General features: G+C 44.8%; 1 protein-coding gene across 1 annotated transcript in view; it reads right to left on the bottom strand.

Annotated features, from left to right (window-relative positions):
- Positions 1–1,901: 1,901 nt before the first annotated feature.
- erfl3 (Ets2 repressor factor like 3) overlaps positions 1,902–21,263 on the bottom strand; it is a 43,879-nt gene continuing 24,517 nt past the window's right edge. The window contains exons 2-5 of the mRNA XM_068735340.1: positions 16,411–16,645; positions 7,781–7,896; positions 6,398–7,539; positions 1,902–6,194 (exon numbers count right to left, since the gene is read on the bottom strand). Coding sequence (XP_068591441.1) covers positions 5,499–6,194; positions 6,398–7,539; positions 7,781–7,896; positions 16,411–16,645 — 2,189 coding nt within the window. The 3' untranslated portion in view covers positions 1,902–5,498. The remainder of the gene's footprint in view (positions 6,195–6,397; positions 7,540–7,780; positions 7,897–16,410; positions 16,646–21,263) is intronic.

The following is a 21,263-nucleotide window of genomic DNA, read 5'->3' on the forward strand; positions in this document are numbered from 1 at the left end:
GAAGCGATGGGGAGAGGGATGTGGCACAGGTGAGAGAGCACAGTGGTTCCTGTGGTCTCTCTCTCTCTCTCTCTCTCTCTCTCTCTCTCTCTCTCTCTCTCTCTCTCTCTCTCCTCTGATGTGAATGGAGCAGCTGGATGACTGATGTGTCTACAGATGGGGGGCAGGAATCTCTCTACACACACACACACACACACACACACACACACAGTGACCCTCACCCAGGTCAAAGAAGGAGGCAAAATGAGGTTACGCGAGTCATGCCTCACACACTGACCTATTAGGAGCACAGACGCTTTTGTGTCAGTGAATCTTTAGTTTTTGTTCCCAACATTTTTCACCGGTGACCTTTAAAAATGAAGCAGTGTCCACTTGTGACCACTACTTACAGGTTTGTCTTGTGACAAGTTGAACTACAGGGTTTGTTTTCTCCTCTAAACCATCGGATAGTTTCGCATCAATAATTGTTGAAGGCCCGAAGAGCTAAAACGTAACCCTATTTCAAAGAAAATAAATAAAGATTAGAAGCCTTGACTTATTTTGAGTGCATTTTTGCATAAACAGAGGAGTGTGGGATTTGTCCAGTGTTCCAGTGTTATGTGAGGAAGAGATCACTTCAGACAGTACGGAGATGAGGAATGATGACAACGACTAATAACTCTTTCAAAGCACAGAAAGCTTTTTGAAATTGTGGACAAAATCAATCTAAAAAATGTTTAGATTGATGAACAAAAATGTATGTTCATACCGACAACAAAATATGTTTCAGCAATAATCTTCATATCTACTTTAGACATTGTTTTATCTATGAAACTTAATGGTTGGCCAAAAAACTAATTGTTTTCAGATTTTATTGAAAAATGTACTTTAGAACAAATTAGTATGAAGAAGATTTTGCGATGTTTCTTGTTTTGGATTGCATTTTTCTTCTAACTCTAACCCCACACAACTTTACAAATCTAGATCATTCAAGGCCAGCAGCTCCTCCTCCTCCTCCTCTTCGTACATACAATATGTGCATGTAAGTGCGCTTAAGACGAGGGAGCTACTGACGTCACGTTAAAAGGTAAATGGGTGAGCCTTATGTGAGCATTATGTGGGTGAGTGGGCAGCAGCACTGCAGACAAAGTGCTTTTCTTTATCAGCTAAACGCAAAACCTCAGAGCCCTCTCGGAGGCCGTGTGTGTGTGTGTGTGTGTGTGTGTGTGTGTGTTCATTTCATCCACGCAACCATCAGGGATCATGAAGGGCAAGATGAAAGACATGCTCTTGTTCTATTACAATAAGAATTCATAAACTTTGAATTAGAGAACTGTTCCATATAAATATGTTTATACAATATAAATGGATTGGAACATCTTTTATTGTATTCTTTGATACATATTTTAGTGTTTTTAGAATGTTTTTTTCTCAATATAAATGTGTTTTTATGTTTGTTGCCTGAAGTTGTCGCTTGAGGGACAAATAAAATATCTTTGAATTACAAAAATATATATATATATGTGCAAAAGATAAATCATGTTAGGAGAGTACAATGTAGACCTGCATTTAAACATATATAATTTGACACATTCACAGCCAGTTAGCTTAGCTTAGCATAAAAATGGAAACATGCAAACAATAGCTCCGTCACATGTTAACAAAATCGACCTCCAAACAACCTCCAAAGCTCACTAAATAACACAAGAAATTTAACTTTTTCTTTAAGATATTTCCTTTTAATTAATGTTAATTTTGAAGTATATAAACACAAAAAGACCTCATATGACTGTCGGCTTGTTGTTGACGAGACAAAAAGTCAGCAGCTCAATCTCTTTGTTTACAAATAAAGCTCCCCGTCTGACTGGGCTTATGTGTCCTTATTAAACATATGAAAGAAGAGAACACACAAACAAACACAGTGATATTCATATTGGGTTTCAACCGGTTTTAATTAACCCTGATTACAGCTTAATTACAAGTTTGAAAAAAAAAAAAAAAAAACGAAACACGAAAGAAGTGGAGAAATCCAATGTTACATCATGGTATTAACTCTCATCTCTCCATCTGAGTGTTATGTAACGGCTCGGGGGAGACGAGGCGAAAGAAGGGAGTGAAAGAGGGAGAAGACCTTTACACAGTCAAACAATACACATCTTTTTTTCTCCTTTTAAAATGATACAACCCCCACCTCCCCCCAAAAATGAAAAACAATATACAGAAGCAAAGAGAGAAAAAGGAAACATTATAAAATAAAAAATTACAATACATGACAAAAGAGATAAAATCACTCCTCCCTCTGCCACTAAATAAAATCCTCCGCCGCTGCCTTCTCCTCCTAGTCCCCGGTGTTATTTCTCTGTCAGCATCAAAATGAACATTACACATTTTAGTTATATTACATTTGTAAAAACTAAAGACAAGAAAAGGTCTGGTTTAGAGGGTTTAAAAGAGGGAATTCAACATCATCCAAAGTGATGTAACACAACATAAAAAGCAACAGCTAACAGGGCCGTGGAATAATAATAATGCCAGGTGGAGAGGTATATAACCCAATGAGAACAACAACAACAACAACAACAATAATCAATAGCAGTATTGTCATCAGAAAAATAAACTGAGAAACCTTTATTCTTTAGATAGAGAAATGTCCTCTTTGTGCTGTTTGTCTACCGTTCTTTGACTGTTGAGGCCTGAAACAGGACGTGAGAGAGCCAGCGTTACAATCAATCTTTTTTTTTCCTGCAATATCACGACGGAGTCGGATGCGCCGCGGTTTACAGGAAGTCAGACGACGCCTGAAACAGAGCGAAATGAAACAGAAAATAGAGAGACAGAGTGCAGAGCAGGTGAGACTGATGCCCCACCTGTTGCTGAGATATGAAAAAATAGTAATAAGGCAGCTGTCAAATACAGACACAGGACTTGGTGGGTGTGTGTGTGTGTGTGTGTGTGTGTGTGTGTATGTGTGTGTGTTGTGACATGCTCCAGTCCAGACCACAGGGGTCTGATGAGGAAATTCAATCAGCTCAGCTACACAGACCGCCTGGAGGCCATCTATCTCACAGTTCGCTGCTATAGATCCGTCTCGTCAGTGGTCAGGCCGCTGGTCAACGTGGCTCAGTTAACCAATCAGACGCCTGGCTGCAGAGATGTTAAAACATAATCACAAGTGTAATCATTTGTGTACGTGTGAATGTGCATAGTTTGAGGAGAGGGCCTCTCAGGACTGGGCCTCACATGTCTCAGGCTATCTTACAGTAATGATTAACCCCTTAACCCCCCCCTCTCTCTCTCACCTCAATCCAGAGCTGAACTTTGGAGCATTATGCTAACTGGCCCAAGAGAAAAGACAGGATTACTACTTTTTATCCCATGAGCGCACCCTCACACTCGCACGCACACACACACACACACACACACACACACACACACACACACACACACACACACACATACACATAGGGCCTGGGGCCAGGACAGCTCGGGTCGAGGAGAACCCGACTGAGCTGAGCGACAGACTGTACAGACAGGAAGGAGCAGAGCGCTGCGTGCTGAAAGGCCAAGCTGCTGCAAACGAAGTGAACGGCAGCGTGAACCACACATCTGACTCATTAGCAGTCTGCTCCAGTCCTGTTTTTTTTCTTCTTCTTCTTGCTGGTCTTGTTCTGGTAAACTGGCCCGTGCTGGTTTTCTCTGGCTTGTTTGTCTATGAAACAAATGCACGAGAAAACCCCCGCCCCCCCACCCTCCATACCATGTTACCTAGTGAGTGGCAGGACACGTCCTACCACTCAAAATTAATCCACTTACAAACAACCCTGAATCAATCATATCATTAAAATGCTATCGGCCTTTTTAAAATCTCACTTTCTTAATAATTTCATTTAGAATATATAAAGATATATATAGTCTGTATGTGTGTGTTATCAGAGCTCAGTTTGCAATTTTGTACATGCTATAAAAACAAGGCATAGAGAGGCTGTGTGTGTGTGTGTGTGTGTGTGTGTGTGTGTGTGTGTGTGTGAGAGAGGTCTAAGATGTTCCCTGCTCTCTCAGGCTCTCACACTCATGCAGTTAACAGGCCTGGCAGTCTCACACACTCTCAGGACCTGAGGATGACGCCACTGCAGAGCTGGAGATCCAGACAGAGAGACAGGAAGCATGTTTAAGAGCTAAAGGCAGTGCTGTGCATGTGCGTGTGTGTGTGTGTGTGTGTGTGTGTTTGTTTTGCTGGTTTAGTTAAACACTATCGATGATTGTTAGAGGAGCTTTAGCTGGTGAACTAGGAGTCTGTGCTGCTGGGACTTAAGAGAAACTTTGTTCAGTGTACAAGCCATGTTAGTGGAGGTGAGGAGGCTAGTTAACAGTTACTGGAACCCCTCCCTCACTCCCTTCCTCCCCCTCTTGGTCCCCTCAGCAGTCCTTTCTCTACTTGTTCATTCATCTCTTTTCCTCTCCTCACACACACCTCCCCGGGTTTTGAGATTATTTCTGTGAGCGGAGATGTGATCTTTCCACAGGTGGTCCGCAAGAGAAAGAGAAGCAGGAACAGGAGAGAGACAGAAGGAAGGTGACACAGAAGTTTAGAGAGAAGTCTGTGGATGTGTGAGTACGAATGTGTGTCGTTTTCTTACGTCGCGGTGAACATTGTTAAGTGTCCGTAAGCAATGCTTCCGCTTTTAGTCCCCTTCAATGTTGGCTGTTTTTTTTTTTTTTTTTGCTTTGTGTGTGTGTTTGCGCGCTTGAATCCAATAAACATACAGCAATAGGCTTCCCTGAGTGGAGTGGGCCAGGTTTAAGAGTCGGTCAGACAACACCCAACAGCCCCACTGTTCAGTCTCAGAGACACACTTTCCTATTCCGTATCTGCCAAACTTTACAAGGCTTTCATGAGTTAAAGAGCGATTGCTTGCAGCAGTCCTCTCCCTTCTTTTCTCTCCTCCATGTCACTCCAGGGCTAGGTTTCTTTTCTTAGATACAGGCACTTATCAAAGTCCCGGCCATCTTTTAGGAAAAGTCGCATCGGGGAGAAGGTGCACATCCTCATCCTAGGTGTGTTGCTGGGCTTTAAGAGAGTGTGTGTGTGTGTCCCCTGAGGAAAGTGCTGACTGGCTGCTGATCCTATTGATGGGGCCTGAAGGCAGGAGCTGTGCTACTGGGGCAGGGCATCTGGAGCTTCACTGGCCAGACGGGAGGAGAACTTGGAGCAAAAGTTTCACGAGGAAGCCTCCCTCTGATTTCAGTTACTTTGCCTGGGACGGCTGAGTCTGAGTGAGTCCCACCTCCCAAAAGATGTGTCCCAGAAGAGCCCTGATCCAGACAGATGTTCGGAGTGGGAGAGTCAGGCTGTCTTTTGAGGTGTTGTTTTTCTACGCATGTATGTTGGACTGTGCTCTCAGTTCACTGGAGGTTTCAGGAATCTAGTTTTGGGAGAGGGATTACAGAGGAACCATTTACATACTCCTGTGCCACCTCCAGTGCTCCCGGAGCAGTAGTGTTTGGACTGTTGTCTCTCATCAGCAGTCTTTGTTCTCCAGAGACAGCTGTGCTGTGGCACGATGCAGCTCAGCGCTCACCCTCCGCTGTGAGGCCAGCGGTGTGGCTAAAGAGCCTTCGTAGGCCAACGGAGGAGGACTGTCCCCTTCTCCGCTGCCTGTCCCGTCCTCCTCCGTCTCCATCCGGCCATTGCTCTGCCTCTCTCTTTCCCTCTCCTCCTCCGGTCTGACTTTTTTGTCGTCCGACTCCTCCTGTGAGGCCTCCATGCGCTGGTCTTCGCTCCAGCGCCTCTTGAAGCGCAGCTTGAGGGGGATGCACTTGGTCTGGGGAGGTTCCACCGAGCCCGTCTGAGGCGGGGGGGTGTTACCGTCCCCTGGTTCGGTGGGTTCACTCTTGAGGGTGGGCAACACTCGGTGTGCATTCGAGTGTGTGTGCTGTGAGGTGAAGAAGGGCATCAGGCCAGGTGGAGGCGGAGCAGGGGCCTTGAAGACGTCCTCATCCAGGTCCTCATCGGGATGGGGTTGATGTTGGGGCGCGGCTGTGCCGTTAGCAAGGTGGTGGTGGTGGTGGTGGAGGTGGAGGTGTTGATGGTCAGGGGCTCTGGAGTGGCGAGGGGAGAAGAGTTGAAACCCCTCATCTCTCTCGTCAGGGTCCTCATCACTAATGTCGGTCACCTCCACCTCCTCTTCTGACTCAATGTCAGAGATGGGCTCCACCTGGACAGAAAGAGTTAACATATATATATATAACATATATATTGAAATACATTTAAAATGTAAGACAATGTCTGGCAATGAGTGTTGCTAATATTGTAGATTACATACACCTGTGTCCTTTTTAAGGACACACATTTTCCCTGTTTAACTTTGAGATTGCAAAGGTAATCACAATGGGGGATATTTGGGTCTGTGTGTCTCACCTTTATTTTGGGAAGTCCTGCACTGTTTAGGGACTGCGTTGAGGAAGAGGCAGAGATGAGGCCTGAACCGCTGGCAGAGCTCAGGTCGCTGCCGAACGACAGCGAGGAGCCCAGGCCAGAGGTAGAAGTCATGGATCCGGACCCTGAGGACAGGGAGCTCTGCCTGGGTTTGCTGTGGCTTTGACTCTCCCTGTGCTTCCTACCGAGCGGTGGCGGCTGCAGCTTGAACTTGAAGGGAGACATGTGTGGCGGCTCCTCGCCCAGGTGGAGCGGGTGATGCATGGGATGAGAATGGGTGTGAGGGTGGGCAGAATGCGGTGGATGCGGGTGGTGGTGGGCAGAGTGAACCAGAGATGGGTGATGGTGCCGCTCTCCTCCCCTCTCTCCTCCCGCCGCCGTCGCGGCCCTTTCCGCCCGCTCGGCCACTCCTCTCTCCTTGTCTGCGGCGGGCCGGTGGGGCTGAGGGATGACGATGTTGGGGTACTGGAGGAAAGCTCTGGGGCTGAGGCCGTAGTTGTATACCGACTGGGTGTGGGCCTGCAGGTAGCGCTTCATGTCCTCCGGGTTGAAGGAGAAGTGGGAGCCTAACATGGGTGACAGGGTGGGTGAAGGGGTGTAGGGCAGGTGAGATGTCGGGGTCATGGAAAGCGCCGGGGACAGAGGAGGGGCTAGGAGGCCGGCTCCTCCAGGGCCCGGCAGAGGAGACACAGGGAAGGGCGACAGGGAGTCTGGGTGGATCCGGTGTGTGTGGCGGGAGCCATGGTGCCCAGCATGGTTTCCTGGTCCTCCATACATGCGGAACAGGGCTTCATGAGACAGACGGGGATGGATGATACTCCGGTAACCTCCTCCTCCTCCTCCACCGCCAGGTCCTCCTCCTCCTCCACTACTCACACCCCTCTCTCCCCTCTCCTCTCCCGCTCCGGCGTTGCCCTCCTCGATCTCAGAATTGACCGAGGTGCCGTCGCTGCAGTCGCTGACAGAGCCGCGGGCCATTCGTCGGGCCACCGAGCTGAACATGCCGCCGGGGCTGCGCAGATCCTCGTTGGGGGAGAGGACTTCAGAGGGTGTCGAGGGAGGGAAGCGAAAGTGAGTCCCGGCACCGGTGGGGACAGGAGGGGCGCTCTGAGGAACACTGCTTCCTGGAGACGCCAAGAAAAAAAAAAAAAGAGGGGGAGAATACTGAGAAATAATATACTATGTTCTGCAGTGTAATCCTATGTAATCATGCTATCCTATTGTGGGATCAGGCCTACACACACACACACACACACACACACACACACACACACACACACACACACACACACACAGACAGACAGACAGACAGACAGACAGACAGACAGACACACACACACACACACACACACGGTCGAGGCTTACCAGTGGAGCCCATGTCGATGAAGGGGTAGTTGACCAAGACCAGTTTATTGAAGTTAAACTTATAGGTGAACCTCTTGCCTTTGGTCTTATGGAGGATCCTCTTGTTGTAGTAGTATCTGAAAAGGAGAATAAAACAGACATGATAAATTAAATATATACAAGAAAAGACACAAACGTATAACGACACAGGGTTAAATAACTGCATATTATCTTATGCAACGACATTGATGTCTACCACCAAGAAGTATAAAGTACTGGCCTATTAACGACACTGAAACATTCAATTTAAGATGCACACCTCATTTAAATTATAATTATGTTCCTGAAGTCATGAGACTATGACAGATGTGCTGCACACTCAAGCACACACTTTAATAAGCATGAGTCTTTCATGTCGCCCCCCCACACAGACTTCTAATGATAGATATTAAAGAGTGTTGTATGACATTTGCACAAAGCAGACCCAGTAAAGAAAAAGGGGGGGGGTGGGGGGGTGTAAATAGATGGAAAACAGAAAGATGGGTGACGGTAGATGAAGTGAGAGCTGTGGAGCAGCAGTGATGTTGTGTGGAGGGATAAACAAACACTTAAGAGACCAGAGGTCAATGCTTAATGCCAAATGTGGAACGTAAATGGGTTGTGAGGCCACAAGGGTGTGTCAGCAATTGCGTTCATGTTCGACACGTGTGTGTGTGTGTGTGTGTGTGTGTGTGAGAGTGACCCATGTTACTTTGTGTGGATTTTGTATGCGCGGTATCTTCAATAATCTAAAAGTAAGCCAGGAAGAAACTGGAAAAGTGTCTTTTCAGAGTGTTACATGTTTGTTAGACAAGTATCACATACAAATAACAGTGTCTGTCATTCAGACGGACCCATCTCTTTATGTAAGAGCAAAGCACAGCCACCAATAATTCTCCCCATCTTTATCTGTTTATGTAATGACCATTCTCTCTTTCATGGCTCCTGCCTACAGTACAAGGCTCCATTTGTATTAACCTTTGTCCAGCTTCAGCTCTTTATGTAACATCTCTTTGCTTTCTTCCCCAGATCCACATCCACTTTATGTAACCTCTACATCCCTGGCTGCCACATACAACCCTCACACACTGAAGGAGACAAAGCGAAAGGAAAAGAGAAAAAGAGAAAGAGCGAGAAAGGAACAAAAAAGACGGCGTGTTTGTCCGTGAGATAACAAGCTTGTGTGGCAGGCTAACCAGAAACGACCACCTATCTTTTTTCCCTGGCTATTGATCATAAGATTTAACCAGACTGCACGATTGCTCATCATGTCTGCAGAGCGACCTGCTTCTACAGCAGTAGGCTCTGCTTCCCTTCCTCCAGCATGTGTCTGCTGGCACAAGTTAAGTGAAGTGTGCTGACAAAGATCGGGGCTTCAGGGTATGCAGGTAATGCAGAGTTAATGCGAGCCCATTGACTATCATTATGCTGAATGGTAGTTATCCAGACGGGAGTGTGTGCGTGTGTGTCTGTCTGTTTGGTGTTGGGGAGGTGTCACCCTTCACCCCCTATTATTATGCTTATTACACAGACTGGTTGGGCCGATTTGGCTCTGGGAACAGACTGTTGCTCTTTTTCACTTGTTCTCTTCAACCCTCCTCCTCCTCCCCCCTTTATCCCACTGATACCTCTCTCTCTCCCTCTTTATTCCAACTCTCTCCCTGCGCTCGGCACTCGTCCCCTGAGGCGATGGGCGAGAGAGAGAGAGAGAGAGAGAGAGAGAGAGAGAGAGAGAGAGAGAGAGAGAGAGAGAGAGAGAGAGAGAGAGAGAGACAGGACAGGCCTGCACTGTTGAAAACATTGTTTACGCCAGGCACAAAGCAGCATGTAATTTCTGCTCTAGGGGAGACACTCACAAGGGCCACGAAGGTGGGGAGAGGAGCAGTAGGGAGCGAGGAGACGGGCCGAGACAGGCAGGAAGTCGAGCAGAATTAAAACCACAACGAGACTGTGATCGAATTAGCCGATGACAGAAAAGTCAACAAGCTGTGCTAGGGCCCACACATGGGTCGAATATAATACGGATTACAAGGGAACATAAACAAAATCCAAAGTATCTAAAAAATAATGTATTCTGTGCACTATTGGAGCCAATTGGATGATTGACTTCACCTTTATTAACAGACATCACACTGTGAAACACCATATAAAATAGGTAGTTTATTAGGGAAAACTAAATAAAAATGAACTTTGTTTCTAAAATGTTGAATCAACTCCTCTCTAAAACTCAAACTGTCCTTAATGACGGTAAGAGTTATTGTGAGCCGTTATACTAGACTGCATTCATTTTTAGATTGGCGTACCTTAGTGTATAATTGGCATTAATATGGATGCATCCCAAAGGCCAATAATATCACTGTGCTGACACATCTGTCTAACCTTGGCTCATGGCGGTTTGGATAGTAGGGAGCCTAGCCAACAAAAATCTTGGCTGCACACACGCACGCACGCACGCACACACACACACACACACACACACACACACACACACACACACACACACACACACACACACACACACACACACACACACACACACACACACACACACACACACAATACATAGAACGCCGAGATGCATAGTGGGAAGCAGACAACAACTTTTGCGTAATCCTAGCCGCGGCAACTGATGCCGAGTTTAGAGCACACGGTCGGCCCTTCTTTCTTCAGGCCCCCACCTCCTGCACCATCATACACGCTGACTTTGAAGAGCATTTGAACTCACTTCAAAAGAGAAGAAAGAGATTCTTTGAGTGCCTGTGTTTAGCTGCCCACCACACACGCCCCACACACACACACACACACACACACACACACACACACACACACACACACACACACACACACACACGTACGTACGTACACACCTCTCCCATATCCTGACTCTGTAACTGCCATCTTATTCAGACATGCTCACACACATGGGTGCATGTTTCCCACACATGCCCACAGAACATCCAGGAGATGGTTTAACCAAAAGAGTACATTGATCAATCAGTAAGGCTTTATGCAAATCCTTCAGGGGAGCAGAGGGGAGGATTTCTCTCAGCGCATGTTGTTACCGTGTGTGATTTTAAGCTGTGATTACACAAACCTGCTATGGTCTAAAACATGATGATCAAAGAAGAGAGAGACAGACACACCCACACACCACACACACACACACACACACACACACACACACACACACACACACACACACACACACACACACACAGAGGAGTGCAGGGACTCAATGGTAATGAATGAGCACAGACATATAAAAACAGCACTTCAACCAGATTTGAAGCCATTTAAACTCTACAGTATTATCATTTACCAATGTGTTATTTAATATTATTTTTCATACTGACGACAATACCAGTGTTTGTTTATTTTTTACCGTGAATAGTATAACAGCTTTCCCTAAATCATTGCATTTTGCTCATTTAACAAAGAAGCCACACTGTGTGGCCTTTAACATAATCAACCACAGTGTGGTATAAAATCTGAAAAGTTATAACTCAAAAAGTGTGTATTATTAACTGTTTATTACAACTTCATTTCAATAAGTTGCTGGAGGTTTTTTTTGCAAAATATACCGTGTTTGACCACTCATGTTTGTTGGAAAAATAAAATGATGTGACTAAATGTGTTCTCTCTACATTCAGTTCAGGACTGAATGCAATGGCCAACTTCTTGTATTATCCTATGATATGATATCTGTAGAAGCTCAACAATTCATATCAGTATCACTCCACACACACACACACACACACACACACACACACACACACACACACACACACACACACACACACACACACACACACACACACACACACACCGACACTAAAAATGAATTGAACCAACCCGCTTGTGTGTGTGTGTGTGTGTGTGTGTGTGTGTGGACAGGCTGTGCCTTGCCCATTGTTGGGTTGTAAATAGGCGCTGACGGTGACAGGAAGTTGGGATTACAATACTCCCCATGAGCCCCGTGTTTATTTTCTGCCTCTTTCGTCAGCGTTGGCTGTTAAACACACATCCCAGCCAGATCTTTCTCGACACACACATACATACACACACCAGCTGCTTCAGGTGTGTGTGTGTGTGTAAAAGCTGCACACGTAAGCATGCTTTGTGAGGAAACCAGGCTTGATGAGTGTTTCCTGTCTCAAAAAGGAAATTTGTTTGTCCTGGCATATATATAAATATACAAGTTTGTCTGTGAAGAGGGGGGTCAGGTCAGGGTCCAATTACGATGGTCACATGCTCTGTGGGTGGCGCGAATATGTACCCGAGCTCACTCTGGTGTGTGTGTGTATTCTGCCCCCATAGAAAATAAAGGGCTCATTCAGTGAGGGACAATGCCATACACACAATGCTCAAGTTGAACACATACATGCTGCAGAAAGAGACAATGGAAAGACAGTGGACGCTAGCATACGGTGAACACAAAGTCATACAGTGGTACTGTCCCTGGGTGCTCCCTCTGCACTTTCTCTCCGGCCCTGGGTGTTTCCACACGGCGCGCTGATGTAGAGCGAGGCCTTCTGACCTATAAACCGGCCTGATAGGTGAGTAACACTGTGTGCATACGCAGCAGTATTCTCTGCAGGATGTTTTGAGTTTGAGTGCAGCAGTTTACAATGCCGACTTTATTTCAGGGCTTTACACCATCATACTCTACCATATTACCTTCAATTCACTTAGGGTATTAGATGTATGTTCTCGTGTAGTTTTAGCACTCAATAAATGGTTAAATGTTCTAAATTTACTGCATCACCATAACCAGGAAACTTGTGGAACCATCATTCTATTTAAGTGTTTTTTCTGTGGTGGCAATTTTCCAGCTGTGGTGGCCGATCACATTGAAATGAATGTTGGACACTACAAACATGCATTGGCAAGAAGTCTGTGTACAATGGTGCATTTGTGCATGTGAATGTGCACATGTGCTGCTGTGTTAATCTTTGCCAGCTGTGTGCGGCAGTCCCCCTGACCTCTGACCCCCGTGTTGGAGCCGATGCGGGCCGCTGACTTGAGGACGGGGGGGGGGGGGGGGGGGGGGGGGGGGGGGGGGGGCTGGAGGTCTCAAGGAGCCGGGACCTCTTAGCATGATTACACTCATTAAGCCAGCGCTCTGCAATGACTTGATTGGCAACAGGCTTAACTACCTCTGCTCTCGTTTGTGGACCAGCACCAGGTCTCATTTATGAGAGCTAGACGGTGGTGCAGGGAATCAGGAGGAGGGGTGGAGGCTTGGCCTTTTTTATTTGTGGGCAGGTTTTACTTCCTCGTCCCAAACATGCAGCCGATGGTTAAAAGATTGTGACATTCCTTTCATTCATTGCTTGCACCAAACATGTCAGATAGCCCTGAATATCCAAGCAAAGGAGCTGCAACAGACTTTCTATGCTTCTGTTTTTATGCATTTGATTCACAACAAGAAAGAACAACAAACTGAATTACTGAATTCCCTGAATTAAAAAAAACCCAACAACTATGAAATATTAGTCCAGCCTCTTTCAACATCAAGCATGTCCACATGCAGATAAACACGCACACAGTGGGAGTGTAATCCTCTCAACAGGAGTGGGAATTTCAAAGCGGCCGTGGGAGCGGCAGACTGAGATGACGCATGGACGGAGGCTATGTCCCCTCAACGGAAAGCCAACACACACCACGCGTGTGCACACACACACGCACGCACGCACGCACGCACGCACGCACGCACACACACACACACACACACACGCACGCAGTGCTGATTAAGGGAATTTCCATGGCAGACATGAAAGAATAAGATCATTGAGGTACAAATAATAATTACCGAGGCTAAGTGATAAAAAAGAACACTTCAAAAACAGGCGCGCCTTTTCAAGTAAGGGAGCATGTGTGTGTTTGGTAATTGCCACATGCCGACTGTGGTCTCCATTGTTAGCAGACTCCAGGTTTTCTCCATATGAAGGGCACAAGGTGGCCTGATGGACTGTTATCGTTCACACATGTGTTTGTGTGCCTCCTTTATAACTTCATCAGTCTTTGCTGCCATTATTCCTGTCGGCACATTACTATTGATGTGCAAGGCTTCATTTCTAGTGGCTCTTGTGGTGAAGGACTGACGACAGCTCTGGTGTCAAACCAAGTGACTGCGTGGACGTAGGTGAGTGCATGTGTGGGACGTATTGGTGACTGTCCTGAAGTGACTCTGCTCAATTTACGGGAAGAAAGAGAGACGACCTGGCCGTAGGAGGGTGGATGAAGACACAAGAGTGCCGAGGTTGGAAACTAGAAAAATTTTGTATATACATATACACATATATATATATATATATATATATATATATACACAACTATATATATATATATATATACACATACATATATATGTATACACACACATATATATATATATATATACATAGATACATACACATATATATATATACATATATATATATATATACATATACATATATATATATATATATATATACATATATATATACATATATATATATATATACATATATATATATATACATATATATATATATATACATACATATATACATATATGTATATATATATATATATATACATATATATATATATATATATATATACATACATACACACACACACACACACACATATATATACATATACACATATGTATATATATATATATATATATATACATATACACATATGTATATATATATACATATATACACATATATATATATATATATGTATATACATATATATATATATATATATATATATATATGTATATATACGTATATATATATATATATGTATATACATATATATATATATATATATATATGTATATATACGTATATATATATATACACATATACATATGTATGTATGTATGTATGTATGTATGTATGTATGTATGTATGTATGTATGTATATATATATATATATATATATATATATATATATATATACACATACATACATACATACATACATATACGCACTTCCTGCAGCCTATAAGCTCCAAATCTGGCGCAGCTCTAGAGGATGGACATGCTATAAATACACAGCTTGACCACGAGTATCCTCATCCATTCAGGAATCCTAAATCTGGACTCCAAGTCTGATTGTGTATGTGTGTCTGGCACACATTAGTAGTCCATGTTAATTCCCTCAGTTCCCATAGGATCCCATCTGTAACTGACATTATCTTAATCTCACCGGGTCCACACAACACAGTGAGTGAGATGCTCTTCTTACCACAACTGGCCTAAGCTGAGGAGAGCCCCCCAGGGATGAGTGATACTGAACTCTAAAGTGCAGAGAGGTCATTGTGTTACAGTATGGATCACAAGATTGATTAGATGTATCTTCTTTCTATAATCAAACTAAATCGTGACCCCCACTGTCTCCTCGTGAAGCCAAAAGCACAAATAAATTCAGAGGCATCTGTTGTGTAGCTCATATTATATCCATTTTATGGACGCCTCAACTATTGTGTCGGTCCTGAGGCGATTTGCTTTATTGACATGTTAGTCCAATTTGATTCACCGCTCACCTAGCAAACCCGGTTATCAAAGCAGATTCAAGCGACCCTCGAAAACAAAGTACCAAAAAGTGAGGAACAGAGGTCCAAAACAAATGATGAAGTCAATCAATGAGGGTGATCGTATCAAAGACTAAGACTACACTGGTGGTGATAAAATCTAATATTTTCATGCGATATGTATACTTGAACTTGAAGCTAGGGTCACAACCAAAACAATGTCAAACACCATCTCGACTAAGCAGGCATCCGTGGATTTATCCTAAAGGTGTGACCTGCCAAATGGGTCAGTGTTGTAACTCTACTTGGAGCATAAGAGTAGCTATACTTGTCCAGGTCAACAGCGTGTGAAGGCATGTGGCCCGGGTCACTCTTATGACATTTACGCATATTATAGACTTGGTTAAGTGCTATTAGTGCCTTGGCAGCCATGACTAATGCATGTGTGGGTGAAACAGAGCCAGAGAGTGGAAGCTATCGGGGTCTGTGTGTCTGAATGAAAGGCTTCCAGCAGGTCACTGCTATAACTGGAATCAAAAGCCAGGGTCACAGTAGATGGGAGTCTCACTTCGGGACTTTTGCTGCTCGTCCTTCCCCATCTCTCTCTCTCCTCACTTCCTCTCATCTCTATACTGTTAACCAAAGGCATAAAGGTATTCAAGTGTGCCCCCTTCACAGTCAGGCTTACAAGTTCTTTAAGGTTTTCCTTCCACCTCTCGACATTATCCCTAGCGGAGATCAACAGTTCCTCTTCCCAGCTGAGTAAGCCTGAGGAAGGCACTGGCTGTCCTGCTTGAATTATCTGGAAAAGGAGCAATTTCATCCCGTGTCCATTAGTTGAAACCAGAGACGGTACTATTTCAGGCTCATTCCCCTCCAAAAAGATCACATTAGACATCCAGAGAGCCAGTAGCCAGTCAGTCAGTCAGTCCAGTTCTTCCATAAAAGTTATTATGTATTAGAGTATTTTCTCAAAGGTCAGGAACAGGAGCAAATAACTGTGAATGAATACAAATGTCCACATACAGATACACAAAGAATCAAACATATTCAGCAGGTTTCTCCGTCATCATACCTGAGGGCCCTGCTCAGCTTGTCGTAGTTCATTTGGGGTTTACACTTCCTGGCCCCCCACAGCCGCGCCACTTCATCGGGGTCTTTGATCACGAACTCGCCGTAATCCCCCTGCCACGCGATGACGTCGTGATACTCCTCTTTCCTGAGTAGCTCCAGGATGAAGTGCCACAGCTGGATCTGCCTGGACCCTGGGCTCGACTCGGGCTTGTAGGCCCATTCTGGGAAGGCGATCCCTGTAAAAGAGAGATAGAGAGAGCGGGGGAGTTAGTGTGCATCACCGGAGCGCAACACATAACTGCAGTCGTAGATTTCAGGTGAGTAGCTGTCTTCACTACTTTCAAGTCTTCCGGGGCGTTTCTCCTTTCACTCTCCAGTCAGTCAATCTTTGAGCACTTTTTGTGGATGATTGTCATGCAATTTCTCTCTTATTAAACAGTTTAAAACATTGGAAACAAAACTAAGTGCAGGAAGAAGTAAAAAAAGTAAAACAAACAATGGCAGCACTTTTCCAAAATGATGTTATAAGCCAGCCCTGTGAGGGTCTGGGGCTGTGTGCCAGTAAAGTTAAGATGAAAACATTCATTAACCTGGATTTATGTTTATTTGAACAGATGACGTCTGAATTATAAAATATTGATTTATCACTGCAGCAGGCAGTTTGGGAAGGACTGCTGCTTAACAGGTAAAAGTTATGGGCTGCCATTAAATAAGTATTTCACACTTGTTCAATTTTCCGACGACAGAAGCAGAAAAATATGTAAATGTCAACAACTAGCCACACGTCATATTAAATTGACATCTAAAATTTAAATAACAACTCCGAGGCCGGTTCAAGACTCTGGGGGAACGCGTGTACTTTTTAACTTATACCGTAAACTAATAAAGGCATGTAGACTTCATCCTCGTGTGCCTGAAGTAAGCTTCAGAGGCTTTGATTTGTCTGATGAAGGCAACTTTCTGTCTCACTTTTTCTGCGTTTATGCATTTTAAATGTCAATATAGCCGATTATACAGCACAGCTGTTGTCATTAACGTGTATTTATGTGACCATAAAATAATTATTTGGTCAGCTAGGCTGTCTCACCCCTTTCCAGATGTTTGGCCCTTTTATAATGTTTCACTGCACGAGGGGTCTCTACTAAAACAACCTAGAAATGCTCGGTGAATAAAAATGTAGATGGCTCAATGGAGAGGTTAACTACAGGTTTTGTTTCAACCGCATTATTCTACTGTCATTACCACAGTAGCTCTTCACAGGAAACACACACACACTGAAACTACAATACTGAAAGTTGTAGTGTAAGTGGGCTTCATGGAACAGTTCGGCACACGAGAAAAAAAAAAAAGCTTTCCAACTCTCCTCCACCTCTTTCCTCTCGTGCAGTCACTCTTTCCTACGACTGGAGGAAAACAACACGACCAGTCATCTCTCCTGTCTGTCCCTGCATGTCTCTCCACCCGCGGCTCGAAGGAAACGCAGAGTAAGAGACACAGAACGAGACTGTGGGCGTGGGTGTACGACTGTTAGCATGAGCATGTGTGTGTGTGTGCCCAAATGTACAAGTTAGAAAGAGCTTTCTGTGCCAGTACTCGTGTTTGAAAATGTTTATGCAAGTCTCCCACTAACATTCTGTTGCCTGGGTGGTCAAGAGAATTCGACACGACCGAGCAAAATAGACTATTACAGTATAATGTTCAGCTAGATATAGCCTTGACTGGATTTTATTCCATCAACAGTCATCCTCACGGCGCGGAAAAATGCACAAAGTGAGGAGGTGGAGCTGTTAGAGAAATAGCATCCACCCTGATGAAGTGTTGTTTTGCAGGAAATGTAATGCAAGCTGATATTATTCTATAATGTTTGGTGCAAATATTATTATTAAGCTCCACATTACACTGACTACCTGGAATAAAAATGCCTGATGTCATGAAATACAAGACAAGCGTGAAAAACATACAAGGCTAGCATGAAACCAGTGTTTGCAACGCATGCAACTGCACCGCATGTGAACGGCCACAGACGAAAAGAGACAGGCTGGGCTGGAAATTGGAAAACAAACAGGCCCAAATCAACAGATTATGGATGTGCAGGCTTGTCAATGGATTTGCAGGATCTGAGGCAGAGATAGATAGCCCTGATAATCTCTGCTGCGCCGGCCTGTTCAGACCATTTAGTCACTGTTGCATAACACTAAATAATGCTGAAAGCACATCTGCCAGACATTTATGAATCTGTACGAACATAAACTCGAGTTAATAACTTTAAAATTGTTTTTCTTTGTTTTATTTCTATGTAGCAGACCCACCAGAAACAGGCACGTTTTGGTTTCCAGTTGTTATGTTAGAAGTAGGCAAAGGAAAAGCTATACTGGCTAATTTCTCCCCGCTATTCCTTGGTGGTTTTCCTCCAATCACAATGATGCATTTGCAAGGCACGGTCAATGAATCACTCGGTTGTCCCACCTACTCAGGAATCATTTTGTGACTCAATTAAAGATTTTTTGAATATTAGTCAAACAATGTGCCTACACGTTTTCCATCTCCAAATTCCAGACGGGATTAGTTTTTTATCAGTGCTGAATATTTTGCAGATAATATGTGGCCGATGAGGCCATCAACAAACAGTCTGTGTCGGCAGCTTAGCTACAGATTATTGTTCTTTATAACAAACACCACGATGTGTGAGGTGTGAAGTGACCATGGGTGTAGAAAACGGCATAAACTGTGCCGTCTGTGTTTGTTATTGTCCTCAGACTTTCCAGACAAGTAGGTAGCAGTTAGCATGCAAAATGAAACACTCCCTCACTGTCGTTTTATTTCCTTTTTCACTTCCCACCCTCCTCCTGCTCTCTCATTTTCAAACAAACACTTGTTGCATGATCAAATCCCTGAGTGAGCTACAATCACAGAGGAACACACCGGGGGCAATCATAAACATATTGGCCTGGTTGAGCCTCCAACAATAACACATAACCACCCACACCCACGTCTGCATGTAAAGCAGGAGTTGACCAAGCGAAGCTCAAAACAGATAAATATTAAGAAAACAATATCACTGCCTTTTAAGAGTTTGACTTTGTGCAAATGTGAGCATCTGTAGTGATCTTTTTGACCTTGGCAAGAGGACATTCTATACCTGAAATGACGCTGTATGTAAAAGCTAGCACATTGCATGTAGTGTGTGTGTGTGTGTGTGTGTGTGTGTGTGTGTGTGTGTGTGTGTGTGTGTGTATGTATGTATGTATGTATGTATGTAAGAGAGAGAGAGAGAGAGAGAGAGAGAGAGAGAGAGAGAGAGAGAGAGAGAGAGAGAGAGAGAGAGAGAGAGAGAGAGAGGATTAGGTTTGGAGGAATGCTGAGAGCAAGAACAGGTGCCTTTGTCCTTCTAGGGTCCAACCCAGGCTGAGCTGTCCTGACTCACACTGGATCAGCTATCACACACACTCTGATCTGTTTCATCAGTCTTCTACACCCAATCGGAGAATTTCTACGGGGAATTTTTGGAATGTGTGTGTGTGGGATCTGTATGAAGTTAGGTTATGAAGAAGAGAGAGAGGAGCAGCAGAGAAGAGCCTGCAGAGCATGTCCTAACCCCCTCCACCACACTTAACCTCTCTGACCTCCACTCTCCCTCTTTTTTGGTGTCTCCCCCCCCCCCATGCCTCCCGGGGGAGACACCAGATAGCCATTACAGCATAAATGCGCAACACACACACACACACACACACACACACACACACACACACACACACACACACACACACACACAGAGACAGACAGACAAGGCATCAATAATGTAGAGACTGGTGTGGAGGGTTGACGATAGGGGTGCGCCTAATCTCTGGCCTGGGACACTAGAGAGTGCAAGTGCGTCAAGAGGTGTGTGTGTGTGTGTGTGTGTGTGTGTGTGTGTGTGTGTGTGTGTGTGTGTTGGGACAATGAGGGACAGGTGGTAGAAAGTGATGCAAAAGGGACAAAAAGGAGGAGGATGAAGGGGAGGGAGAGAGAGGGGGGGGGGTCAGAGTGAAAGAGAAGAAGGCAAGATGAGATGGGGTGAGCACTAGGACAAGTGGAGATCAGAGGAAAGAAAGTCAGAGGAAAAAGAAACAGGGGAGGGAGATCGGGGGAAACAAAAGTGGGAAGAGAGAGAGAGAGACAATAGCAAGAGTGGGAGAGGAGAGAGGGGGTGGATGGAGGGAAGGGAAGGAGGAGGAGGAGGAGGAGGAGGTTAAGGGAGCGATGAGATCATAGCTCGTCTGGTAGTCTGTTGTCATCCAGATCAGATTGCTTATCCCCCTCCCTCCTCCACCTCCTCCCTCCCACTCCCCCCCGTCCTCCTCTCTGGGAGTGCGGATGCCTCCTTTCCTCTGTGTGATCTTGGTGGCAGGCCCCTAGCAGACTTCCAGCACTGCTGCTATTCCAGCTATGTGCGCCACTCACCAGTCCAACAATGACCTCCACTCTCTCACACACACACCGCGTGAGCAGTGGTGGTGGGGGGGGATGAAAGCAAAAAAGTGGAAGAGAAAGGAAAGAGAGAGAGAAAGACTCAAGGAGATGTAGAGACCGGGTGCTGTGTTACGGCTGGGCGAAGAGGAAACTTCTTGGTCAACTTCAATAGATGCCGTTGAAGATTTGTCCGTGTGATGCTGCATTACGACACATTTACACATAAGATCATGTCCGATTTCTTCAAATTCATAATTCATTCGATGCGTCACTGCAGCTTCCATCGTCCATAACCCTAACTTACATTTTTTGATCGTCCTTTAACCACAGCTGGTCTTCCTCTCTGCATGTCTACGTGACCTCGAGCTAGACAGTGAACCCCAAGTTGATCCCCATAAACAC

This window comes from Cebidichthys violaceus, unplaced genomic scaffold, assembly GCF_023349555.1.
Source record: "Cebidichthys violaceus isolate CVI_PGR_0920_01 unplaced genomic scaffold, fCebVio1.0.p SCAF_7, whole genome shotgun sequence".
In the NCBI taxonomy this organism is placed as follows: domain Eukaryota; kingdom Metazoa; phylum Chordata; class Actinopteri; order Perciformes; family Stichaeidae; genus Cebidichthys; species Cebidichthys violaceus.